This window comes from Rhea americana, unplaced genomic scaffold (assembly GCF_003343005.1).
Source record: "Rhea americana isolate MKP2758 unplaced genomic scaffold, rheAme1 scaffold_50, whole genome shotgun sequence".
NCBI lineage: Eukaryota > Metazoa > Chordata > Aves > Rheiformes > Rheidae > Rhea > Rhea americana.
The window spans coordinates 3,294,404-3,321,688 of record NW_028186646.1 but is presented as its reverse complement, the minus strand read 5'-3'; the positions used below and the strand labels follow the sequence as shown (position 1 = coordinate 3,321,688).

The following is a 27,285-nucleotide window of genomic DNA, read 5'->3' as shown; positions in this document are numbered from 1 at the left end:
AACTTGGTTATCAGGCAGTTACAATAGTCTCACAAGAAAATAAGGAACTTACAGAAATAGAACTTTACTCTTGAATAAAGCTATAAAGACAGGCTTAATTTTGGGGATGCTTAGGATCTGTTTTTTCAAAAGATGTTACATTCTTTTCAGACTTTGTCTTTTTTTGACTTTGATCCAAGCAATACATCTAACAAGGAAATACGTATTGTAAGAAGATAAAAATGAAAACAAGCACTTACATATATAAAGCAACCATATTCTTAAGATATTAGTATGCTATTATCATCAAATATTTGTGGGAGAAATTAATATAATGCTTCATATATAATAATAAATGCAACATTTTTTCCAGATACCTAATCATGAGTTGGTTTGGGCCAAAATGAAAGGCTTTGGGTTTTGGCCAGCCAAAGTCATGCAGAAAGAGGACAATCAAGTTGATGTTCGCTTTTTTGGCCATCACCACCAAAGGTAATTTATTAATTCCATGTGCTGCTTTTTACAAACAGTACTTAAACAAGTTTATCTCATCTGTGATGTTGTAAATCCTGGCTGAACTAGTTGCCAGCAGTAGAAAGACTGAGCACTTAGCCATAATTGTTTCAGAAAATTTGAAGCTCAGTCTAACACATCTAAAGTTGCCAAGTGGCTCAGTGACTCCATTTCCACAGTTGCCCTAGGGATGTTACCTAATGCAGTTTTAATTAAAGAAAGCAAATGAACTGCTGTCCATAGGACTGTTTCTTCAAACCTGCTAATCTAGACTGAGGCAAAAATTGGACAGAAATGTACTTCTACTACCAGATGTATTGGCTTTGTATAATGTTCTCATCTGAGCAGGCACACTGCAGTTTTGTATTTTAGTAACATAATATACATCACAAAATGTTTCTGCATTATTGCTAGAATGTTGACAGAACTCTTGCTGTGACCCGGTTTGCAGTTTCAAAGAGTAACTCTTTACATGAGAAACTGTGCCCGTAGAGATCAGGTTTTACTTCCATCTCCAGCAGTTGTTTTCTTGCTCGGTTTAGCTTACTGAGAAGATTATAGTAGAGTTACTATAATGTAGGTACATCAGTTCTATTGCCATTTGATTTATATGCCTGCATATGAGGAAATGAGACATTTGCAGAGCAATTCATGGCTGTGGTATTTTCTGGTGCCTCCCAAAAAGACTTTGAGAATCCAGTATCAGTATTTTATGAAGCTGTTTATTTAAATGGCTTTTAACATAACTTCTATATTATATAATGTTTTTTCATTTGTTATATGATCTGCTGAAGAGATTTTCTAATAAGCATAGAGTATGTAAAGGACCTTTATTTGTGTTGCAATGATAGAATGATTTATCTTGGAATAGTAATCTGTTTGCAAATGTAGCTTATCTCATTAGTAGTTTTGACATTAAGTTCTCACAGCATCAAACTATTCAATGAAACAATGCAGTACTTGTGGGATGAGATGCCTGCAACTTGTGCTGGTAGAAAAGGCAAAATATGTTTTACTAGAGTGTCATTGCTTTGTTACTGTGCTGGACTTTAAAAATGAAAGGCCAGATTCCCAGTTAGTATAAATTAGCATCATTTCTTTGACTTCACTGAAATGCTATTTGTATTACAAGAACTGAGAATCTAGCTGCAGATGTTTAATTTATTACAGTATTTACTCTGTCATGTAAATGTGCCTGACAATAACTCTTTTTCTTTAATATTCTTTCAAAATGTCAAGAGCTGCCCATCTAACTCAGTGAGGACTCTCTGAAAATATTTAAGAGGACAAAGTACCTTCGGAACCGAGTCCCTGGCGGGAATTCAGTCCAAAAGAGTATGAGTTCAGGCCTGATAGACAGTGGCCCCAACCACAGATTATCAACATTCAAAGTGATAACTTGGTTATATTCCTTGACAGTTATAGCAAAGAAGTCAAGGGCTAAATTGTATTACCAAATGAACCTTCAATAAGGATGTTTCCATGTCTGACTCTGGGCATTTAAGGAGAGAGTAAGCAGAAGACTGTACTGCTATTGGCTCTGTGTTTTTTTGTGGCTCGTTAAAGACAAAAGAGAGATTTTCAGCCATAGTGCCAACACCTGACAACTCTTTTTAGGAACTCAAATGTCTAACTATAGGTGACCTGTGTTTTCATATATGTTGAACATACAAAACTTCTAAGTAAACAGGAATTGTCAGTGACTGGGCTTTGCTTAAACTCTGTCCACTTTTGAAGTCAGTGTCTCAAGTTCCCCCATGTGTGTTTCATGTTTCTGAACCTGTCTGTACAATGTGTTCAAAAGGGCCTGGATCCCTTCAGAAAACATTCAAGATATCACAGTTAACATCCATCGGCTGCATGTGAAGCGCAGTATGGGTTGGAAGAAGGCTTGTGATGAGCTGGAACTGCATCAGCGTTTCCTTCGCGAGGGAAGATTTTGGAAATCAAAGAATGAAGATAAAGGGGAAGAAGAGGCAGAGTCTAGTATTTCCTCCACCAGCAATGAGCAGGTTAGAGCCGCCACAACGTGTGCAACTAGTCCAATTTATTAAAGAGTACAACAAATCATGGAGTCACAGAGTGGTTGAGGTTAGAAGGCATCTCTGGAGACTGTCTAGCCCAACCCTCCTGCTGAGTTAGGGTCAGCAAGAGCTAATTGCCCAGGACCATGAGTGTCATCAGCAACCTGGACAGATGACGTACATTGAGTTAAGAGATGATATATATTGGGCTACTTTACTTGTAAATTAGTGTTGTGCCCTGCCTGCAGTTTTATGGTGACAACAGGAGGACTCATAGGCTTGTTTTTCCTGTGTTTTGTAGCTTAGGAATATGAAGAGTATATAAAGTTTTTCCTAATTTTCTTGGATGACCTCTAGGTGGTTTCAAGAAGTTTGTCACTAAGATTTCTAAAGTTAAATAGGCATGTTCATATTAAATGTCATGGATATCAGATGGACTGCAACACTGCCACCTTGGACACCCATCAAGGGACAGTCCTGTAGCTCTTCAGCCTTTTTGCAGTCGGAATATGCTCACTTTGTATCCTGCGTTACAGATCCCTGAGTAACACCAACCATGCATGACATTTGCAACAAGTCCAACTAAAAGCTAAATGCAAACATTGCACTTTAGAAGCATGTGACAGCAATGGACTAAAGTAACTCAAACATAATTCTGCAAAACAAGAAAATTTATATTGCTTTAAATAAGATTAAAAGTACACAGGCCCAAGATAAAACAATTCGCATTTCCAATGTGCATCTTCCCTTACCAAAGCTGAATCTTGTCAGTCTTTCATTATCCAAGTAAGTGTTATATATTCACTATCACTGACTTGGCAGGAAGATTGTAATAGCTTGCAGGATACTTCTCTGTATTTTTGGCAGCCTTTTCCCTGGCAATGTCTTCTTGCTTCATGACCATCCCCTTTCTATGTCTATATTTTAATAGATTAGTATGTTTTAATTCTCTTCCTTTGCCCTTTGGTCAAACAATTCTGTCCTCCAGTTTGTGGCTAAAAACTTACTGCTTACAGATCTCGATGTTGTTTTAAGGGGATACTCCACACCAAAACTCTTTTATCTTTTCAGCCTGGTTTGTGTAGCAAACCCCTTATAGCCCCTTTGATTTAAAGCAGCATATGCAGTCATGCAACAATATAGAATGAATAATATTCATTCTATAATACAAAAATTTTCATGAAAGGTAACAGAGACATTTTCCTAGTTTTTCAGAAGTATTAATCATATGATTTAAAGTGTCCATTTGCATATCTTCTATTCCACCCCACTTGCTTAACTGTTGTATCTGTTTCACTGGTTTCTCAGGTACGGAAGCTTTAGAGTAGCTGTCGAAATCAGGGGTCTGAAGTATTCTGCTATATTCCATCACTAACATTAGCTAGTACAAGATGCTTCAGAGAACGAAATAAGAGCTTTGCTGTAAACAAATTCAAGATAGTATACCCTTCACTTAGATCTCATCCTAGTTTGTAATGGTTAGAGATGTACTTTTGTTCTAAAGCATGAAGTTTAATACTCTCCATGTATACGATCATAAACAATTATAGCAAGTGTAGATAATCTTGTTATCTTTGCCCGTATACATTCTCTTTACGATCGTTGCTGCTTTCTGGCTTGCTGATACCAGAAATTTCCAGAAAACGAAAGTTTGAATTTTTGTGTGAAATGAAGCAAAGAATGGTTAAGGTAAATGCATGTTGAACTTGTTCATTAATTTTGTTCATTCATGAGATCACAGTCATCATTGACAATGTAGGAAGAAGAGTATGCACTCCTCATTTAGGAACAGTATTCAGCTTTCTATTTGCTGAATTAAATGACAAATAATCCCAAATAAAAGGTACATAAAGCACTTTATATCTGAGCTATTGTTTGGAATGATCCAATATTCTTTTCATAATGTTCACAGCTGAAGGTGACTCAGGAACCAAGAGCAAAGAAAGGGCGACGTAACCAGAGTATGGAACTCAAGAAAGAAGTAAGTAAACTTGATTACCATGTTTATAGAGTTAGCAACATAGAAAAAGTTTGAAATTGTGTCATAGACACTTTGGTTTTTTGTCACTTTCTACTTACTTTACAGTATTAATCTTAGAAATTCCAGCACCATTAGCTTGATCCTCTCTGCTAACAAACATAATGATATTTGCCACATGCAAGCCACTGGTATCATTATGGTAGTATTCTGTATCATAAATAAATCAACAGTCAGCTTATAACTTTTTTAGAACTGACAAATCCGAACTAGTTCAATAAGTCTGTTGAACTAATAAACAACAGCATTTAGAAAATATTTTTATTTTACAAGATCAAGGATATTAAATTCATAAAATGTTACATCCTAGCTTACCCATAGAACTTTCTTTCTTGTCTATCCCACTTGTACACTGAAGAAAGTGGGGAACACAGTAGCTTGTGATCATGTAGCTAAGGGACTGTATTATTATGCTTGTACACAAGGGGGCAGTTGCTGAGAGAGCCATAAATCTAGTATTTCTTAACTTTTGAGTATTTTCTGCTGGCCTTGTTTCAGTGGCCAGGCTGAACGCTAAGAAAAATCATAACAACTGATGAGGGAAAGTTGAAAGAATCCTTTCTATTGGAGAGGGCTAAGCAAAGTCCCTATAAGCTACTTCTGTAATTCTGTGTATCCCAAAACTTCATATGATTAGTCATTGGATAAGAAAAAAGAAGGAGAGACATGTTTACTGTTCTACATAGACACAGACCTGGGAACAGGACTCAGGACTCCAATACAGAGGAGGCTTCAGGTAGTTCCGTGCCAGAACTATGTGTGGCGACACTGGTGCCTGAATGACAGACATTGTCACTTCTCATGTCTGGGCATCTGTGACCACGTAGCTGATTACGTCGCTAGCTCAGAACTTCAGGTTTCCTGAGACTAACTCGATGGAGTTAGTAGTACACCTACCATCTTTCATGACTGTAGCTCCCTGGGGCACCAATTGTATTTGAGTGCAAGACAGGAGGAGTGCAATCTTCCTCAGTCGATGTATAATTGAGGATGTCTTGTCATTTTTACTGTGTTTTCTGTCAAGCAAATGCTGTGATTTGCTTCATATATTTATGTCTTAACATTTGCCTTCTTAGCACTGCTCAGATTTGGTCAGTGATCCAGAAGTCAATCAGAGCGATATATTAAAGAGCAATTGATTGCAAAAGGGAATACACAACCAGCGTTCTGATCAGTGTTACCACAGCCCCATCTCAGAGACAAGCACAAATTCCAATCCCAGACAAGTCTAGTGTAATAAGGACTGTATACTTTGTCTCTGCGCTGTTAAACAAGCTTTAAAAAATATAAGTTAAATAATATTTCTGTGTTTTTGGATGCTTAAAATCTCAGTAATAGTTTGCGGGTGTATTATTTCTATGTGTCCTGAAGAGCAGGAACAATTGGTATTACACTGTAATAACACAGGGAGCTAAATTCAATATAGTACACTACAGTAACTATGATTTCTGATAACTGTATAATTACAGAAACCTTCTCTGGTTATCCAAATCTAGTTCTGTTATTAGAAGCAAGATTTAGATGCTCATTAGCCTTTCATCTTCAAAGCAACTTTGAAATACTAGTCAATCTTTGCAGCAGCTCTGTGAAATAAATGAAGTATTACAGACGCCAGTGCAGCCTGTGAGCCCAGAGTAAGCCCAGAGTTTGCCAGCATAGTTCAGGCACATGGGCTGCACAGCTCAGTTCCTTCATGGAGAACGGCAGAGGGAAAAACATGCAGTGCCCCTTTAGTAGCACCACTGAGTTTGCAGTGAGTACTGCTTGGGAAGTGAGGGTGGAGAAGTTAGTGTCCTGGGCTGTCCACACACCTTCTTTTGAAAGGCTCCTAGATGGAGTCAGAAAAATCTGAGCAGAGAGCCTACTCAGCTTGATGGCGGTCTTCCTCAGGGGTTCCATGTCTCGTTAGCATGAAAGGTCTTCAGCAGACAACTTTCACGTTCATTGTGCCAGTACTAGTCAGCTACATTTTCTTTTTGAGGTGAGCTGAGAGTTACCTCGTTCTGTTTTGATATGAGGATTTGCAAGTTTGTTCTTTCTGTGTAGGAGCCAGAACCTGAAACTGAAGCAGTAAGTTCAAGCCAGGAAATTCCCACAATGCCTCAGCCCATTGAAAAAGTTTCAGTCTCAACTCAGACCAAGAAGTTAAGTGCCTCTTCTCCAAAAATGCTGCATCGAAGCACCCAGACCAGTAATGATGGAGTGTGTCAGAACATGTGCCATGACAAATACACCAAAATCTTTAATGACTTCAAAGACAGGATGAAAGCTGATCACAAAAGAGAAACTGAGAGAGTTGTGCGAGAGGCAGTGGAAAAGGTACCACTTATCAAACACCACCTAAACTCTGGTTGGGGGAGGGAAGGGGGCAGGTCATGTTCTTTTCTGCTTTTGTAATATCTGTATTTTCTTAAATAGGTAAAAAAAAGCTTTTGCAAAGAGACTACATTAAAAGAGTCTTCACTATTTCTTTTCAAGCCATTTCTATACCAATAGATCTTAGTTTAAACAGAAAATTCTTTCTTTTTTGTTTCTATTCCAGTGAAATAAATCTGTGATGCAAAAGTGAAACTAATTGTTCATTCATAATTATTTGTTTCCAAAGCCTTTGTGACCACTGTCAAGTGTGGTTGTAAACGATATCATTGTTTAAATGCTATTCATAAATAATTCTTCTTTTGTCAGTCTTTTCACCTAAGTCAATGCAGAGAATGATTCATCTGGCCTATCTTAAGTAGCTGTCTTAAGAGGAGATCAATTTCCTCCTGCAGGGAAGGACTGTGGAAGGAGCCTAGGATGTTTAGGTGTTAATCCTTTAGGAGTCAAGCATCAAACTTCTAGATGCCTGAGTTAGGGCAAATGAATCCTCCCCATTAGGAATTTTAAATGGTGCCTCTTGTGGAACTCAGGGGCATTCCATTCTATATTTTCCATCATACGTTTGCTCTAAATTTGTATGCAGCTTTAGGCTTAGAACGGACAAAATCTTTGTCTAAGATAAATAAATACTTACATTTGTCAAGTGATCATTAACAAAATATACTTGGAACCTGTGTAACTATTTTTATAATTGCCTTGCAAAATAGAATTATGATGGCATTTTTGTTGTGAACATGCATTTTCTGATGGATGAACATGGTTATGGATGGAAGTTCTATTATAGCTTTAAAGGAGGGAAATTTTTGTTTTCTAAATTGGAGGAATTTCTCTGTGTGTGACCTCTATCCATATTAGTAATAATATGCAGAAGTTCAAAGAAGATGCAGTTATTCCAATAGATGCCCACTGATTTGATTTACTGTCTTACTTTTTTGTGCCAGCTGCGTACTGAGATGGAAGAGGAGAAAAGGCAGGCTGTAAATAAAGCTGTGGCCAACATGCAAGGAGAGATGGACAGAAAATGTAAGCAGGTAAAGGAGAAGTGCAAAGAAGAGTTTTTAGAAGAAATTAAGAAACTAGCAGGCCAGCACAAGCAATTGATTTCCCAGACCAAGAAGAAGCAGTGGGTAAGTGTCAAGAATTTATTGTGGGTGAATAGCTGGAATTGTATAATGTCGACGGCAGGTTACTTGAAGGTGATTTCTCTCTTACTTTTGACTGTGGCCCTCTTTCACTGGTCTCTTAGTGTTCAGGTTTTCTCCTCCTTTGTACTATTGATTTCAGATTTTCTCTACTCCAGTTCTCTACTCCAGGTTCTGATTACTTTCCGTCTTCACTGTTTACTATTAGTAGCTCCACTTTTTTTCAGTCCAACTAGATGTTGGCATCAAAATATTTTTTCTAAACATTGCTATAATGATCTAATTGTCCTCCCTATCAGATAAGTTTTGCATTATGTTCAAATGCCTTTGATCTTAAGATCTTAGAGGGTACAATCTCTGCCTGTACCATTTGGATTTCCCTGCTAATGATGCTGTTATAAACATCCTGTGGCCTTTTCCTCCTTTTTTTTTCTGTATCTCTTTTATGTTCCTGTGTATATAAGACATAATTTTCTAAAATATATTTTACACCCTCTATGCATGCCATATTCCATCCTTAAGCTCAAATCTGCAATAATGCCTACAAAAAGCATGTTGGTCTGTCCTTTAAAAAATGAAAAGTCACCTAATTTACCATTCTGTTACATGCTGCAAACTTCTCCCTGCTTTTTCTTTATGTTTAATCGCTTATATTTTCTTTTCAAGATGGGAGTGTGTTTTCCCACATACTTTTACAGCATCTACTCAAGCATTGCGAATACTATCATACTTTACTTCTAATCTGTAATACAGTATGGGTGAAAACTTTGTTACTTTGAGGATCAGTGAGCCTAACACACATACAAACTTTACTATTTCTTAGCTGAATTTCATAGAACAAGGAAATTAAGTTTTGATCAGGAAATTATACTATGTTTTTATACCTATATATAAAATCGAGAAGGTTTAGTGTAAGATTTTCTACTCATCTTCTTGAGCTTTGATTTTGCCAAATGTGGCTGAGAAGTGTGTCGGTGCCTTACCACAAGATGGCATGCTCAGCTGAGCCATGATGGGCAGCCGCAGTCCCCGCTGTCACTGCTGCCTGGGGACAGCCAGCTGTGTCTCAGTGCGGCAGTGCAGGTTTTCCTTTTCACTGCAAATGGCTGTTCAGAATCACTGATTCTTTTTCCTATAGACAAAACTGCTCTGCAGAAGAGTAAAAAAAAATACTGCAACAGTAGGTTACAGTTAGAAGTGCCTTTGCATTTTAAAGAGAAAAAACATGCACTTGAAATGCCACAGCTTCTGTAGAGTTCATTTTTGTTCCTAGCAGAGGTTTTTCTGATGGTGTGGTGAGACTGGATCGCTTGGGTCTCTGAGAGAATACTTCCTTGTATACCTACCTTTACCGACCAGAGAAGTTATTAAAGGCTCAGACTTGATCAAGTTGCCATGTTTATTGGGTCACCAGCCTGCAGGGTCTGCACGCGTGCTTTTCTCCGTGACACTTGAGAGAAGCTGAGCTGACTTTGCCCACAATAAACTGCATCAAATTAGCTCTCTTCTGTCAAAAGTTAAGAGTACACATGTGAACTGTTGCCACCATTCGGCTGATCTGCAGTAATTCAGTCACAACAACTGATCATGAGTCTGTGCTCTTAGCTATAGTTGTTTTTTGAAGGTTCATGAAGGTTACCCTCCTGAGACTTTCTTTAGTTTGTTCCAGTAGGTCTTTGCCATGTCTGTTAGCCTAATCAGAGAGTGCCCTGGTACCACGTCACTGCATCTGATCACCATGTGCGTAATACCTCTTTCGACACAAGAAAGTTAAACAATATAGAGAGCGTCCAACAGGCTTTCATATTTCTGTGGCTCCAGCCATAAATGCCGTAGGCAGCCGGTTTCTCCTGTGGCGGGAGAGGGAGAGTAAGGACAAACACCTTTGCCAGCAACCTGGTGGATCTGTCTGCCAACACTCAGCCTCAGGCAGCTGGATTTGGTCCAGTTACACAACTCCCCCGTGATGTTTCCTTTGGTGGTACTAATGACAGTCCCTTGTGTGTAATGCCACTGTTGTATGCTGTTATTACAATAATGATACCTCCTTACTAAAATCTCATGTAATTAACACATACTAAATGAGTTTTGGTGGCTTTGCTTTTTAATTACAACCAGTAACATTTTTTTTTGTAGTAGTGCAGATGTCTAGGTGTGGGAATAAAGCTTCTATTATTTGTGCTAGATTTATATTTTTCTTATACCTAAACAAAGAAATCCAGTCAAGATCAAGGGATCATTTTGCTGGTGCTGTGTAAGCCAGCCCAGGGGAAGACATGCTTGAGCCCTCAGGAGCCTAACGTGTAAAGAACCACATACTGCGCTGCTCTAAATGGTCACAGTCCCCTTGACTTAATAAAATTCCACTTTTGTACCCTCGGAGAATTTAGACTTAGTGCAGATACTTCAAATGAGTAGCAAACAAAAGAAATGGAAAGGCAAGGATAACAGTCTTGAGATTTTGAAATTTAATGGCCTACAGAGTTCAGATTAGAGTGCTGTTCTCTATATGTTTCTTTTTAATCTCTTTTGTTTATTTTATTTGCATATAAGCTTTATTTAAATTGATGCACAGTTCATCTTTAATCACCATCTCATGCAGTATTGTTAATATGTATATTTATTTGAATTTGCAACAGGTTCTGTTTTTAAGTGAATAAGCATTGTCTGTGATGTATGCTGTCTGAAACAAATACCAAGCTATGGATAGCATGTTTAGAAAGAGTAAAATACAAAGAAGTGGAGGCCTGAGGCTAACTGGCATTTTGCCTTCTTGGTCACATGTGCTCGTGCCGGTTTAGATAACACTGTATGTTCTTTTTGTAAGTGGAGATTTACATCCAATGCTTATGGACAACATATGTAAAAGGAGCAGCAGGACAGATCAGAGCTGTCCTCTTCTGTCTTAGCTTTTTTTGATCTCTCCAAGCAAGCAGATGTAAACATGGTCTCTAGGCTGATGCCCTTGCTGTATGTAATTGAGACACATCTGCTCCAAGCATCTTTTCCGCGGATGCCCCTAATGGTTCCCACAGGCTCCTGGGCAGCCGGCTACACAAAAAAAAAAGCAGGAATACAACTCTCTAGAGGGCACTTGTTTGCAGGCACTGCTACAAATAAACTTCCTTGGAGCTGTTATAAAAAGAAAATGGAAAGGTTCGCTTTGCATGCCGCTAGGGCAGTTCCTTTTTTACTGATGTAAATAAATTATTATCAGGTTAGCTAATGTAAAAAATTGCTTTCTTGGATCTTCCTTTCAATACTGGATAGGCTTGTTGTGGTTTGGTTTCGTTTTAAGGCAGTTGGATTTGTTTTCTCTGTTTTATCAACAATGTTTTAGCTGGACAGGACATAAAAATGTAACTCTGGCCTGAATGTGTGGTTTGATGGGAGCCCGCACAGACTGTGCTATGCCTGTCCCCAGTCCCGCAGTAGGTGTTGGAGACTGCATTCCTAAAGGTACTCTCTGATTTTGAGTATACCAGCCTCAGAAAGACAAATATGAGATCTTTAGATCCTAGTTATCAAGGGTCCTAGGTATAAGCAGCTCCCTTAGCAATAATGCCATCCTACTTTACAGCATTTTGATAGAATAATGCTCTTGCAGAGCTCTTAGAAGGGTATGAAACCATCTGGAGAAAGGGTGCATTACCCGTGTGGGTGCTGTAGCTCCTCATTGACCAGTGTGTTGATTCCTTTTTTAGTTCTTCAGAGGCTACAAGTTTGTTTTCCTGGTAGCTCTTACAGCTACCAAGAAACTGGGAACATTCTTCATGTTCCAGAATAAACATTCTCTTTACCATGGAACTGCCCAGAAATGGGTATTTCCACAGAAATCATGGGCTGTGCAGCATCTATTATTTCTGGGTTTTTGCACTGTATTGGCAGGCATCACAAGGTGTAAGAGTCCACTTAGCCAGCCTGTGCAAATCAAGCCTTCTCTGGTTTCTAGAGGACTTGGAGGAAAAGGTGCTTTCTCGCTATTCTCAGTAGCACCAATGTAGCATGAAGTTTTATTTTCTCCAAATAGCAGCGCTGTCTGCTGGTCAGCTCTCCCTCGTGCTGGGAGCCTCCTTGCAGACCTACCCTTAATTAGCTGTAAGAAAACACTAGGTAGCAAATCCTTGTTTACTCCAGTAATGTTGTTGTTGTGACTTTTGAGACTTACCTAACCCCAAAAGACCTTCCCCAGCAATCTCCAGAGAGCTCAGGCTTGTGTAGAAATCTCAGGAGCCCATGTGAAGTGACAGATTTTCAAGGTTGCTCAAAACCTGTCTGCTCCATGAGTGCCTGTTGATTTATCACAGCTTTTAGGATATAGATCAGGATGCTGTTATACAAAGATATAGTTAAAAAAGGCTGTTCTTGCACTGTATGGTTGAAAATCTGAGTCTGCTTCCATTTGGTATCTTAAATGAGAGGTAATTCTTTTTAAAAAAAAATGACCCAGACTCTAGAAAAATGCAAGTATTCTGCAGATGTGCTAAAGATTACTGCTTTAGTTGGTGTGAAAAATGCCATTCTGCACTTAGATGGCCCTAGCATGAGTGCACGAGAAGTGCCTCTGTGCCGATGTGCCCGAGAGCAAGCAGGAAACCTCGTGTGTGCATTGGGGCTATCCTGCAAGGATGCTAATCCCAGCTTGTTTATTCCCTCCAGTGCTACAACTGTGAAGAGGAGGCGATGTACCACTGCTGCTGGAATACTTCCTATTGCTCCATCAAGTGTCAGCAGGAGCACTGGCATGCCGAACACAAACGTACCTGCCGCAGAAAAAGATGAAAGATCTGTTCCTCCCCTAGCAAACCACCCCGATGATTGCTATTCTCAGACACAGCGGTTTTTGTTTCCAAGAAGCCAAAATTGTTTAGAATTTGCTTCCCATTTTGCACCAGCCTTTAAACACTTTTCGTAAAAGAAATTTTGCACAGTAATTTCAATCTTCTGTTTAATGCTCCTCCAAAATTTTGTCAGCGAAATGAATTTAACATCTGTGGGAGCAGGTTACTTTAAATAATTTTAAACTAGAGGATTTGTTGCATTTTCAGCAAATTTTAAAACATTTTTAGGTTTTACAGAGATTTTAATCTTTAAAAACAGCAGATCTAAAAAAAAAAATGCAAGTTTAACAAAAGAAACATTTAAAAACTAGATCTGAATGTAAGAACTATAGAACTGTTTCAGAAAAAAAAGCAGCATACTACCTTGATGTAATGTTTATTTCTTAACCTTGTTGAGCTGGTTTTGTTCAGCTTAATTTTACTGTTTAAAGGCATTATCTATTGGTTATACCAGTGGGTACATGATTGAATTTAGGGAACAGGGTTGACACAGCAGGTGCTAGTCCTGCATATTTTTTCTTAAATATTTCCCAACTGTGTTTTATTTTCATTATTTCTTTTCAATATATAACTTTTATAACAAAATATTAGCTTTGATCTTGTAGTTTAAAATCACAGGGAACTGGGGTAATCTTTTACTGAGCTGGATCTTAGAGAAAAATGAATATTTAAATTTTGAAGTTTGCACATTTCATCTTTGTCCTAACATGAGTGCTTGTAACAAGAATAAGAAAAGCCAAAAAAAAAAACTACCTTTATTCATACACAGAATTAGGAGACATACAAATTTCTTTATTGCGTCCCCCTTCAGCCTCGCCAGTCCAACGTCATTTGACTGCCTATGATCTGGTGTCACCTGGTCCATTGTAACTTGATAACAAGAGGAGAAAAAGCACTTACGTTTCACAGAAGCCGTTATGTTTGTAGTAATGGGTCATTGCCTAATAACGAGCTCCATCACTGTACTCAGAATGAAGAATACTGCATGTTAATTTTCTTGTATTAAAGATGCCGTGATTTGTAAAAAGTCTGTATTTTGCGGAATGTCTGGATTAAGAAGCATTACCAATAGGAATGGATCGATAGTTGAAAAATGATTTTTTTTTTGTTTGTTTTATATATAGATATATGAATTGCATCCATGTTCAGAGACATTTTTTAAATAGATGTAAAGCTTACGTAAATAGCTTTTCTTTTAAAGTGTCTCAGCATTTTAGTTTCTTTCCAAGATTGGTCTTAGACTGAGTCATATGCCCATTAATCATCCAACTATTTTTTGAGAAGTTAGAGGAATAATTTGTAAATATTTATTTAGATCTTTGATATTTATTGAAAACAATTACATGATGGAACGATGGAAGCTGAAGAATCAGGAGGAAAGCCTTTTAAAAAAGTTTTCTCTAGGATTTGTCAGGGTCATTGTAAAGATTAAAATATAACTAAGATTTCTGTGAACTGCCATTGAAATCCTGATCTTTTTTACTTACAGTGGTGATAGAAGTTAATTGACTAGATAACTGCCAAATAATGCCCAATATGTTGCAGAAATTAAGTGGTAAGTTGATTTGGAAACCATAGTAGGTAGATGGTAACTTGTATTACCACAGCTACATTATTGCCTGATAAACGTGTAATTAACTTTTGTCGCCTCTGTGTTGTGACTGTAAAACACTTCACAACTAAAAAACAATCTTGTTCAATTACTTTACAAGTTCCAAAAACTTCGATCCACCCCTATGAAAGCAAGTTATTGTGGAAATATTTTTGGTGTAAAATCATTCCAGAATATGTAATATTTAACTGATAGCTGCATGAAAGTAAGATTCGTGTTACTTTGGCTTTTTTGTCTCTGTTGACACGGTTGCACATTTCCAAGTTACTACAGCGTGAAAACTGTGTGTTTTAAAGAAAAAAACAAAACAAAAAAAAAGATTGTGGCCTGGTTTTGTATAAGTTTTAGGTAAAATTACAATTGATTGTTTTAGGAATCATGATTTAAAATTAATTTTTCTGCAAATCATAAAGCTATATTAAAGTGTTGAGCTTAGCCACTATGCACATTGTAATTATTCATTGTGGCTGTCCAGTTTATGATGCATTCTGGCATTTTGTAAGCTGCTCTGACTAGCAATATATAGAGTCATTTAATGTGTTAACATTGGTTAATAAATGTATTTAAAAAAAAACTCACTGAAAGCGTCCCTGTTATTTCTGGCTAGTTGTCCTACGATCCATCCATAGGCATGCCTTACACTGCTATTTTTACTCTTCCTCACCAAGAAAGAGCTTTTTTTTATTATTATTATTTTGTTCTTGCTGTGATCACATTGCAAACAGGGAGGAGCGGCGGTTTCTGCCTCCTGCTTCCTTTAGGTGGAGTGAGCCGCCCGGCTCAGGGCTGCTTTGCTTTTCCACATCGTAGATGGCTGCACGCATGAAATATGTTTGGGATTTGTTACCCGTAGTTAGGGGCTACCGGGCCAATTTTAGCCTCACCGAGCGAGCGCACATATGCAATCCGTACATATGCTTTCCAAATGCTTCCATAAATCACATTGCGGGGTTAAATCAGCCCCAGAAAGGCCCTGTGTGGCTTCACCCCGAGGAAATGCAACTGCCACCATTTGTGAGAAAAATCTTTCTGCTGTTCTAAATGCAAGATGGTTAAAGGGAATGTAAACAAGTGTGATGATAGTGTGAAACTATCTTGGGCCTCCGAAACGTCGGAAAAAACCCATCGTATTTTGTACTAATAAAAACTGTCCGGAAGTCAAAAGGACTAGAAGTGTTGTAGATTGTGAGTAATGTGCCTTAAAAACACAACGCTGGGCTGCTAAGTGTTCAAAACTAGAAAAATCAGAAAAACAAAGAGAATCCAAAGAAAATTCCCTTCCAGTTGGCTCGAAGACGGCGCAGAAGCAACGCCGAGGGCTCGCGGAGGGGCGCGAGCAGCCCCTTCCGAAAGGGCGGGAGGTGGGAACGCGTACGAAACCGCCGGCCGGACTCTGCTCGCTCCCTGGAAGGGAAAACTAAGCTGGCGTAAAGCTTCAGTGAAAATAGGATTTGCCCCAGAGAGGTGCCTAAAAGTAAACATGAATTCTGTGGAGAATCTTATTTTCCCCTCTTATTTCCCCCCGAAGAAAGGGAAGAGATGCAGAGCAGGAAGGCGAGCGCTTGTGTTGGCTTCCCTGGCGATGCTGTAGCCACCAGCAGCTTCACTTCATGCTCCCAAATGCCATAAAGTGCCAGGGTGGCACACGAGTCCCAGCCAGCATGTGCGTGCGTGTGTGTGTGTGTGTGTGTGTGTGTGTGTGCGCGTGTGAACGCGTGCACGTGCTGGCTGACGGTGCCTCGGTGCAACACAAACCCAGTGAGAGCGAGCGGGAGCCGCGCCGCGGGAGCTCGCCCCTCCAGCCCACCAAGGTTTCCCACGGTCTCACACCCCCCCCCGGGGCCCAAAGCCTTCGTTTCCAGCAGAAGGTTCCCGGGGACAGATTTTCCATACAAACCCAGCTGTGGAAACGTAATCCCTTCACAAGCTTTCCCGGTACCAGCCTGTTCAGAATCCACTACTGCTCCCTCACCGGGCTTTAATCCCTGGCCGGGACGCCCGCAGCAGAGAGCGCGTCTCCGTCCCACCCCACTGCTGCAGGAGCTGCCTGGGGCGGCAAAGAGCGGTGCTAGAGCCCCTGTCCCATGGCACTTGTTTAAGGCAGGGGGAAAGAAAAGCTGAATTTTAATCCAGAAAATGATTTCTGGAGTTTAGTGCTCAGCTCCTCAGAGCAGAAATCGTGACATTTTTATACTGCCTCCAGGTCCTCCTGCTTGTTGATTGATTGAGTGCCCAAAGCTGGTGAACTGCTGAAGCACGGGGGATTTTCCATAAATGGCAGTAGCTACGGCTGGAATTCAAAGCAAGGTGTCAGCACTTGAAGAGGAGGAGGAAGAGGAGGAGGAGGAAGGTCACTTTGCTTTCCTTCCTGCCCAGAAGTTGCGATGGAGGTAGTTAGACATGCTGATGAGGTCCATTTGTGCATCAGCGCCACAAACCTTTTTGGCAAGGTCTCCAAGACCGGCGCGGTCGCTCAGGCTGTGCGTCGGTGCTGGCACTGGGGCTCGATCCCGCTCGGGACACCCCTGTGTGCCCTTCCCATGGGCCAGCTCATCCCGAGTGGCTGCACCGGGTGAAGGACTGCACAGGAGCACTGCAGGACTGGATCCAAAAGAGTAACACTGGGATTTGTTTTCAATAGCTTTGACATTTTTTTATTCTTTACTTTCCTTGTCCTTTATTTTTCTTAGCAGCCCCTTAAAGCACCATTTGGGCAGCCTGGTTCTGCAGGAGCTGCGCACGGAGGCGTGCTGCTCTGCAAAAGCACTCCCAAAGGGCAGGCAAAGTTTTCCAAAGACTTTTGTTGCCTTGAAGTGAATTTCAGCCTGTATTTCTTACCCTTTGCTGAACTCAAGCTCACTGCACACTCATTTCCCTCCATGCTGGATGGTCGTGCGTGGCTGCCACCCCTCGCGCAGCCTTGCTCACCTCCCGCGCGGGTGCTGGGCTCCGGGTCGCTCCGCTGCCCTGCACCCACGTGGGCACAGGACACAACGCCGACCGAGAACTGAGTGAACCGCCTTAATTTTAGGTAAAATACACTTGTCTGACTGCTGACAAGCCCAATTGCAATCTGAATAGCCAGATGCTTTCTCCTTCAGCCCACGTCACTCGGCCCGCGGTGGCGCGGTGGGACTTTGCTTCCCGCCGGTGGGAGTGTCGGCTTTGGTGTGCCAGCAGACTGAGCGACTCCCTTGCTCCAGAAGCAAGCTGAAAGGGAAACACAAGTGCCTTGTGTGCACGCACAGCAGAAATGCAGCGTTAGATGCCCCACTGAAAATGGAAGTGTTTTTACAAGTTTTCATTAAAAAAAAAAAAACAAAAAACTGTTGTTCATTACAAAGCTTTCAAAATTAAGTAATCTCTGATAGTCACTTTATCACGGCTGGAACCAGCAGTTGAAAGCCTCCTGTTCTGTTAGAAGCTTTTGCTGTGAGAGGGGAAAAAAAAAAAACCCACACTTTTAGCCTTTGAGTGAAAAAAAATAATCACAGTGACAACCACACTTGGTTTGTTTTCTGCCTTTTCATCGCTGACCAAAGCGCTCTCAGCAGAGGGAGGGGGGAAAACGCTGCGGAGGAGTCCGGTGCGCAGTGCTGGGGACTGCGCCTGGGGTGGCGCGTGGCCTCCTGCCGCAGGCCTGGACCGTGAGGCCGCGCGCCCAGGCTAGCGCAACCGGCCCGTATCCTCGCGGCGTCACACGGCCACGTGCAGCTTGGGGAGCTGATGATGTCCAAAAGAAATCCCTCTGCTGCACTTCGGGAGAAGCCTCCCGTATCCGAAGCCGAAGGTTTGCGAGCCACCAGAGGCATGCTAGAAATGTTAATGACCAAGGGTGTCTGCAACAGAGTTTAATTCCTTTCTATCTCCTCAGCCACCAACTTCCTTAGGGCAGTTGCTGGCTCAAACTCGTGTCTTCCTCAGCTCCATGAACGCTAGCTGCGCCACGCTCCCCTCCCGCGCCGGCCTGCCCGAGACGCTGCTCTCCTCGCCCTGCACACAGCTGCTTTTCTCAGCATGGTCTTCTGCATGCCTTCTCCTCCTTCCGTCCTGCCTGGAGAGAAGTCTGTTTCTTGCACCACCTCTGCCCTCCTAACTCCACGAATTTCCTGCTTTTGGTGTTCCTGCAAAGCCACTTGGTTGAACTCGGCACACAGCAATTCATCCAAGCCTCCAAACTGCTCCTGCAGGGCCGCCGGGGCTACATTTCCCAGCCCCGGGGCTCCCTGATTTGGAGTGTGCTCATTCAGGTGAGCAAATCACTTGGTAGGTGCCTGATTTTAGGCACCTGAGTCCACATAGTTAGAAATTTTCAAAGCCTTGGGCCTTACTGCCACAGGTACAATCTTCTCTTTCCTAGCTTTACCTCCTTTTGGTCTCTCTTCCACACCAAATGCTACTCCTAAAACTGCCCACCTTTTATGGTTTCTTCCACTGGCTTCCTCTGCGGTAATGCAGACTCAGTTTGTAACCAGAGCATTAAAAACAAAGCAGCCACCTGACTCCATTTGCGCAAGTCTCCTTGATTTCCTTTCCCAGGCGGTTCTCAACCTTTGCCACATGCTGCCACGTGCATTTGGAAATCCTTCTCTTTGACTGTGCTTCCACCTGCTTCGTCCCCTCACTCAAATCCCTCCACTGGACACTTCCTTGCATGAAGCCTGTGACTGTCAAGCCACCAAAGCAAGAAATAATTAAAACAAGATCAACTTCATGCCTTTGGGATTAGCCCATGAGCCAGCAGTCATTGCATAATATTTTGCAATTTTTTTTAACTTATTTATTTTTGTGTTGCAAGATCCCTGAGGCAAAGATGTTGTGAGTGGTTTTCTTTTCTCTCCCCCCCACCCCCGACTGTATCATGCCACAGGGCTTTGGCTTTGAAGCACTCTTCTCCATGTAGACCAGAAAGGTGTAAGAGTGTTCCCATCACCGACCTTGACTAGTATGAGGCATTATGGTCTCCTTACTGAATGTCGGGTTGATCTAAAATGCCACGCACTTCCCAACATCCCGACTTTGCAACAACGATGAGTGCTAGAAAATGCATCGCCGTGGATGGGCAGTGGTTCACTGGGTAAGAATGAGAGAGCTGCTGTTTAAAAGATGCAAACCTCAAGTAAAGTACAAATAAGGCAATCTTTGCGAGAGGAGTTTTTTTGGAGCAGCATTAAGGTGGTGCTGCTCAAAAGAGATCAGAAAAGCTCTGGCAGAAAAGCCTGCTATGGAAATGGAGCAAGGGGAATGGGAGCTTTTGGGAAAACGGCCTGCCAAAGGAAGCACTCTGGGAAACATAAGTTGTCTCAGGTCAAACAAGAATGTTCAATTTCATCCCCAAATGAAATCGTGCATTTGCATTTTCAGACTATATCTGATTTGGTTGTGTTTTTTCTCTTCAAATTCAAGCCGAAGTAAAATAATAACATCCTTGTTCTAACAAAAAATCCAGCTCCAGTTTGGTTCTTACCTGGGCAACGGGGTCGAACCTCCAGAAGGTCTTTGCGCGCTGTGTTTCCTCCTGCAGCACGCCCAGGCGGCAGCCACGTGGGTGCCAAGACGGGTCTGCTGAGTGCAGAATGCTGTGCTGGAGGACGCTGGAAGGTCCCCAAATCCAGTTCGTCTGAGGTTTCCTTCCCCTCCCCTGCCCTTGGGACGACGGAGGCGAGGAAAGCAGGTTTTTGTGAAAAACACGCTCGGCAAATGGAGCTCAGCAGTGCACGCGCGCGTGCAGTAGCCCTCAGTGGGGCTTTCGCTGGCGGGCCCCAGAGTCACAGACTGCCCGTGTGGCAGCAGGCTCAGCATGGAAAGGGAGCAGAGGAGGAAGCTGCAAGGTTTCCAAAAAACTTTTTTCCCAATATGTATCTTATCCCGATACTTATTATTCTCTTGTGAGTATCAACTTGATGATGAAAAACTAGTGTTCCTGTTCTGTACGCAACTGGTCTCTTGCACCGCTGTTGCCTTGCACGTGTGTGGACACACGTGCACACGCATCTACCATGGAAGTCCCATCGAGCTCCTCAGCAGTTCAAAAGCCACCGTTTGTCAAAATGAGCTTTAAAATGCAGCTTGAAGAATTTTCACCTTTTAAAAAGCATAATTGTAAAACCATCAAACTCTGCTTTTGCATAAAATTAAGTAAGTAATGATCCAGAATGATTTGCCTTCCCTGTCCTCACTGCGTTTTCCCCGCCCCGCTCCCTGCCGCAGACACGAGGGTCCTCGTAGCCCGCTGGCCGCGGGGGTCCTGCCGGCTCCCTCGCGAAGCCTGCAGGGACTCGGTGGCCACCTTCACACTTGCAGTCCGCAGGTCTTCTGCTGAGCTACGTGAAATCCCAGCCACCGGGAACGGCCTTTTCCTCTCCGATCTTTTCAGCCGGGCTACCAAAGAAAGGGGTGACTGGGATTTTCATCTGTTGAAATCACACCTCCAAAACTGGAGCTAGGTCCAATCCTGTTCTCTGCAGCCGCTCTAGAAATCACATTATTTTTGTAAAGGGCTGATGGAAATAGGTAGATCACATTTCCTAGTGGTTCTGTCTGGCCACCCAAAGCTTCTGAATTTACAGAGAGGTCCTAGCCCCGTATTTGTGACAAACCAGTTACCTCGCTTTTCACACTGGCAGAAAGCTCCAGCAGGAGCGTTAACACTTGGATTGGTAACGTGAGGGATTCATTAGAAATATGCCAGTAGCAATACCTTGCAACAAAAGTGATAAGTGACAAATTTGAGGAGTTTTACAGTACTAATGCTTGTTATTGCTTCTCACAAAATGTTACCAAGCTTACAATAATCTTTACACTTTCAGCAAAAATGTGAACAGTATATTTGAATATATTAAAAAGAATTAAAAAAACATTTCACAAAAAACATTTGTTGCCATATGAAAGTCTTTCAGCAATAAATGCCCACACCAGTATTTAAACATTGTTAAAAGTATCATGATTTGTACTAATAAATTATGCAACAAGAGAGGTAAACAAAATAAAATTACAGTATAGCTATCAGTGTTCCTCCACAGAGCTTATGCAGCTCTAGGAAGCTCATTTTTAGATGACTAATTAAGAAACTGATATTTTCAGAGCAACAAAAATAAAAGCTTTTATTTGTTCATTTGAATATAAAACAGGCGTTATCACAGATGTACAAAGCGTACTGGTGGTTTAACATACAAGAAGGTTGCTGTCCTTTGCACATAAAAATTTTTGTTTGAAACTGTGATTGGCTGAGTTACATGAATTTCTCTAACCAGTCACCACACTCTATGAAATAACGCTGCTAACATTCAACTGATAAAAGGGACAGTCTTCCCTTGGGTAAAGTGTCAAGCAGGATTAAATATATATAATAAACAAGCACCATGAGGAATCTGCTCCTGTTTGATTAGTTTTGTGTTTAAATGTTCATTGTGTACCCTCTTTTTTTGTGCATGTGCATCAAGTTGATTACATGGTTTTGTCTGACTTCAAAAGCACAAGGTCACAAGACAAACATTTTATACATTCTCATGAATGGTTTATCTACAGTACAATTTCTAATACAGAACAATCCTTCTTTATTGCTCGGTCTGATGGTGCTTAAATGTTTCCTTCCTTTTGCTTGCACAACAAAACCAGAAACTCAGCTTATCATTTCTCTTAACTCAGGATTTAACAACCACAGATGACAGGTTGCAGAAGAGAGCTGTTATTAACTGCGTTTCACAACTGCATTGCAGGTCTTTTTTTTCTCTACAAATGCAAAGTTGACTTCGTGAAGGTTAAAGTGATGCCTTAAATGACAGTTGAATTTGTTTCGCAGTACTGAGATCAGCGATAGCGGGACTTCACAAGTTAGTTCACACACTGCAATTATGTTTGTAATCAATCAACATCTTGTCTGAAAGTTTACAACAACTTGCCATTAAGAACAGATTTTATTCTTTTTAGGGAGCAGAGAATGAATCTAACAAACTATAGGGTTGGTCTTCAGAGCATGAATAGGGATATTCACAGGACAGTGAAGTCAGAAAGGATGGGCTGAACTAAAACAAGGCTGATGTGGTAAGATGCTCTGTACTGTACATGCAGACTAAAATGTCCCTACCTCTTAAAAAGATTTTAAACAACCAGCATTGAGACTCAGAAGCCAAACAAAACTATCATTAGCAGGGGTCCATTTGTTGTGCAGACAAAATATGTCCCTTGGACGTCTAATGAACATGATTACATTTGCCCTGCAACGATCTTAGTCATGCATATCCCGTAATGAGAGCCAGCACATGAACGTATTTTGGACACTAAGAAAAGCATTCTTGGACTGCAGCTGGTAAATCCCACTCTTGCTCACAAATAGGTCAATTCGATTACAACCACACGAAGGAACCAGAAAGGTTAAAAGAAAAGGGCTGCAGGGAAGACAACAGAACTGGGAAAATCAAACCTCTCTTTTATCCAAAGGTAGTAAAATGAAGGCAGCTGTGATGCATGTTTTCCTACTCTTCTCCCACGGATGGCCTCAGACGGAGACCACGGGACTCCGTTCGTTAAAACAGGCAGTTCAGTTCCTCTGTTTTTTTAATTGTTTTAGGGACTAGTTAGCAGATGCACGACTTGTGCCAAATCAGTTGTAGTGACTGTACGCTCCTCTCTGTTAAGGAATAAATTAAAGACCATCGAAACAATCGTTTTCTGTAAATGTAAACTGGATGCATTGGCCACCAAGCTATGTGATCTAGCTGAGAGGCAAATGGTAACTCTGTGCAAATTAGACACCCCAAAACTTTTCCTTATAGCAATAAAAACACCAACTAAAACAATGAAAAAATTGTGCAACAAAGTTCTGCAGCTAGACAACAGTGCTATTCCTCAACCTGCCTTTTCTAAGTCTAACAAGTGTATGCACATGCCAGCACGAATATTTATTGTTGCCTCCATGGCAAAGAAAAAAAATTATTGTAGTGCATTTTTTTTAGTTTTTAATTCATTCACTGCCTTAAAGGCAGTAATAATTCCACTTGCTGGTATCTAGAGGATTCTTTTAGACAGGGATACCTGGCAATCCAGGATTGCTTTTTTCAAAAAATTTGTGAGTAACATTTGATTATCTACAGTGGGAGACACCATGCAAGTGACAAGTACTGCATTTTAAACTTTAAAATCTTTTGTCATTAGTGAATTTATATTTCATATATATATATTTGATGTGATACTATCCACTCAAGATAATACAACACTTTGTTTTTATATTAGCAAACATTTCAAGAGTTTAATATTCTTGAATGCTTTTTCTCTTTTATACTTCTAAAGAGATCAAAATAAATTAAACGTTTTGTACATAATTACAGAAGAAGTAGTTAACTTATTTTATCTTTTTAGTTTAGTACAAAGATATTTGCAAGTTCATTGCCGAAATACACCTTATTTATAAATTTCTTCCACTCTAACGCCAACCGCAAAGGCTCTTTGGCCTCCGTGCTTTCAGCATCTCTGACAGAGAGCTGCTAGAGTTCTAATTGGAAGGTGCTACTTTGGGTATTCTCCTCGTACCACTACGTAGTTTCCTAACAGGTGGGAATCTAAAATGGCTTAAATTAGTAATGGATCTGTATTCATCAGCTTTTTATGACATATTAAAACAAATGAACAAAACAAGTCTTTGTATTAGTATGCAAATTGTTTAAAAGGAATCCATTTGGAGGGCAGAATAAAAAAAATCTACTTCAGCTTACTTAACGTAAAATACAAAGCCACATTTACTCAGAAAGCAGTAATGTCCAAAAAAAAAAAAAAAAAAAAAAAAAAAAAAAAAAAAGGGGTTTAAAATGGGCTTTTCCAACAAACTGAAGCGCCTTACCCCATAGTCCTTCTGTTCTAAAATTTAGTGGTAAAATAAAACATTTCACATTTTATTTCCTGCCAATCGTGACTGCTTTGAAAAGTCATAATAGAAACAGTTCCATTCTGATGAGTGTCAGCATCTTATCTGCACGTTTTTTTAGTGGACACCAAAAAATTTTATACATCTATAGTAAAGTCCATGGAAGCTTTAAGGTACAAGACTACATGTTGTAGGCCACATAGATGGGATCTAGCTGGTCTGCCAAAAATCCGTCTCGTAGGTGCATACGTTGTTTCTCTCCACGGGAGTTGATAGGAATTACACCAATGTCCACAACCACTACCACCCCTACAATCAGATAATGTTCCTCAAGGACCACATTGGTGACCAAAGGAACCAGGTCCAAGGCTTCTTGCTCTGATCCATCCAGCTCAACTACAACGACCAATAAATTCGTCCAGGTAAACACCGCACTGGAATGAAAGAAAAAGTAGTATTAATTCTCTTTACTGGTTTCAGCCCACATTGCATACTGTTTCTTTCAACTGCTGTGGTCAAAAACCCAGACCCTTTAGCCCCCATTTTAATATTGCTGCAATAGTGAACATTTGACTAAACTTTACAGAAACTTGAGTCTAATCATTGCCAATTATTGTAAGAAGCCAGTAAGAAACAGTCCGGTTCTATTCCCAAGCCAGATATTGAAGAAATTGCCCTTCCACATATGGGAGATTGGAAGGAGAGAAACTCTGCTAGATTTTTCCCCTCCCTCCATCCCACCTCTCAAACATTTTCAAAGCCTCACAAGTCTCACAGGAGGTCAGCAGGAGTCAGGAGCTCCAAGGAGCAGTCCTCAGTGCGTAAGACAGATGGACCATTGCTGTTTCTTGCTCTAATCCACTCCCTCACATAAGTAATAATATTCTACACACACAGCTCGGATGTCAAAGCTGTACTCTATCTTTCTTTGGCTTGTAAAATCAGGGTATGGTCTTCCAGAACTGTCTTAAGCATAAAGGCATCTGAAAGTTTGAGTATATTACACATATAAGCTAAATTCAGAAAAGAGCTACTTACCCTAAGGTCAATGCTTGACTGAGGCAAAAATGCATTGTTTTGGTCTACTAAGACAACTCTGAAAATCCCTGCGCTTTGGTAACACATCTTTGCTCAGAGTTAGCTAAGAAAATATGTTTTATGTTGATGCTTGAAAGAGTAGATTTAAGAAGAAAAGTACTTGTTTTTTAAAAAATTTTATTTCATTTTCAGATCCCACTGAAGTATTGTTTGATTAAATTCTTTTATTCTTTTGAGACTATTGATTTGTAAAATCAATGGGAAGTCAAAGGAAGGATATGCAGCCTCCTTTTGACTTGGTAACTCCTTTGAAACTAATTTTAATTTGTAATTATGTTTTTGCAGAATGTCTAATAAGTTTTGATTGATGCTGAATATTAACAAAATGAAGTATCTGTCCGCACAGGTGACTGTCTCCAGTGAGGTCCTAGAATTTTGATGGATTGCTGTGCAAACATTTAAATTAATATTACACATATTTTAACAAAAAAGCCTGGGAAGTTTTATTAAAATGATAGTTAGCACTTAAACACATGCTTTAAACTACTATTATCTTGTTATCTGGGAAAGAAATTGATGGTAAGTTTGAGGAGCAGGTCTTTAAAGTATGGTTTAGGAGGAGCTGGTGTGTCTGAGTTCAAAAGACTGATCCTTTAAACCTTCATGAAGCAGCTATCAATTACTAGAGCCACTGACATTCCTGAAAGGGTCTCTATTTTATTTAAAAAACATTTCACTAATCATGATTATAACCCACTGGTGACCACTGCAAGTACAAGCATAAACTGCCTTCTGTATTCCCACCAGATGAGACGAAGTTACACTGGCCAGCACGTATCTGCTATGAATATATCCTTGCAGAATCCTTATAGCCGTGAGAACAAAGTAGGGACCTAGGAGGGCTGCACTTTCTCAAAAATCAGTCGCACTCAAAAGATGGCTCAAAGCCAATGCACTGAGCTGGGAATGGCCCCTTCTTTTGCTTCTGTTCCCCTCTACCTCAGGAATAGGAAGGAAGTTGTTGAAACACCTCCAGAGAAATAGGGCCATAATGGTTTTCTTCTCCAAATGTTTTGTGCAACTTTACCTACTTTCCATTATACACAAGACAAAACCACTTCCTTCCAAGTTCAAAGAAGCTACATTCTGTTCTTCTTTCAAGGGTTTGAAGTTTAAATGAGCCAGCACTGTGCATGAATTCAGTTATGTACACATAAATTGTTTCTAAAGGTATATTTCATTATTAAAAACATTTTGGAAATGCATGGCCTAGTTAGATATAGCAACAGAAATGAACTGTGTCCCATTGTTTTGGTTGTTACATGTTAAGACACACTGGGTCCAGAGTTACAGGCTATTGATTTTACGCTGCTAAAAATTGCCAAGAGAACAGAATAATTTTAAATGACCTTTAGGTCAGATGCTCAAAACCAGAAGTTGCACAGCAGGATCATATATCCAGTCAACAAGTCACTACTTCCCTCAACTGAGTTGTATGTCTCAAAATGAACACGTGTTTCTTTGAAGCTGAGGCTATTTTTAGACTCTATTGACTGGACATACCCAGTACTTTTCTTTGCAACAGATATCAACACAGTTAAATCCCCAATGGATCATCGTAACTGAAACAGCAGTGGCTTCCAATAAAAACAGAGCCTTATGTCAGCATCCCAAATAAAGGTATGTACACAGTGTATATAAAAAGAGAGGTTTACTGGTTATTATTCATGGGGTATTTGCCAAAGACAAGTGGAGGACCTAGAAGAAGTTGAAACAGAAATTAAGTGAGAAAAATCAAGGAGAGTCAAGACACGCACGGTGAATAAAAACTCAGTGATGGTGGCTGAAGAGGATCATTAG

The 27,285-nt window shown here is 40.5% G+C and overlaps 2 protein-coding genes across 5 annotated transcripts in view; one reads left to right on the top strand and one right to left on the bottom strand.

Moving 5' to 3' along the window:
• The window catches only part of ZMYND11 (zinc finger MYND-type containing 11), a 106,169-nt gene extending 91,067 nt beyond the window's left edge, over positions 1-15,102 (top strand). For all 4 annotated transcript variants that reach the window (XM_085317690.1, XM_085317691.1, XM_085317689.1 and 1 more), the window contains 6 exons: positions 353-471; positions 2,297-2,504; positions 4,429-4,497; positions 6,601-6,873; positions 7,875-8,060; positions 12,735-15,102. In XM_085317690.1, coding sequence (XP_085173816.1) covers positions 353-471; positions 2,297-2,504; positions 4,429-4,497; positions 6,601-6,873; positions 7,875-8,060; positions 12,735-12,857 — 978 coding nt within the window. In that variant the 3' untranslated portion in view covers positions 12,858-15,102. The remainder of the gene's footprint in view (positions 1-352; positions 472-2,296; positions 2,505-4,428; positions 4,498-6,600; positions 6,874-7,874; positions 8,061-12,734) is intronic.
• Positions 15,103-21,604: 6,502 nt separating this feature from the next.
• Positions 21,605-27,285, bottom strand: part of DIP2C (DIP2 acetate--CoA ligase C (putative)) — a 183,168-nt gene continuing 177,487 nt past the window's right edge. Inside the window, exon 40 of the mRNA XM_085317723.1 lies at positions 21,605-24,821. Within this exon, the coding sequence (XP_085173849.1) occupies positions 24,569-24,821 (253 nt within the window). The 3' untranslated portion in view covers positions 21,605-24,568. The remainder of the gene's footprint in view (positions 24,822-27,285) is intronic.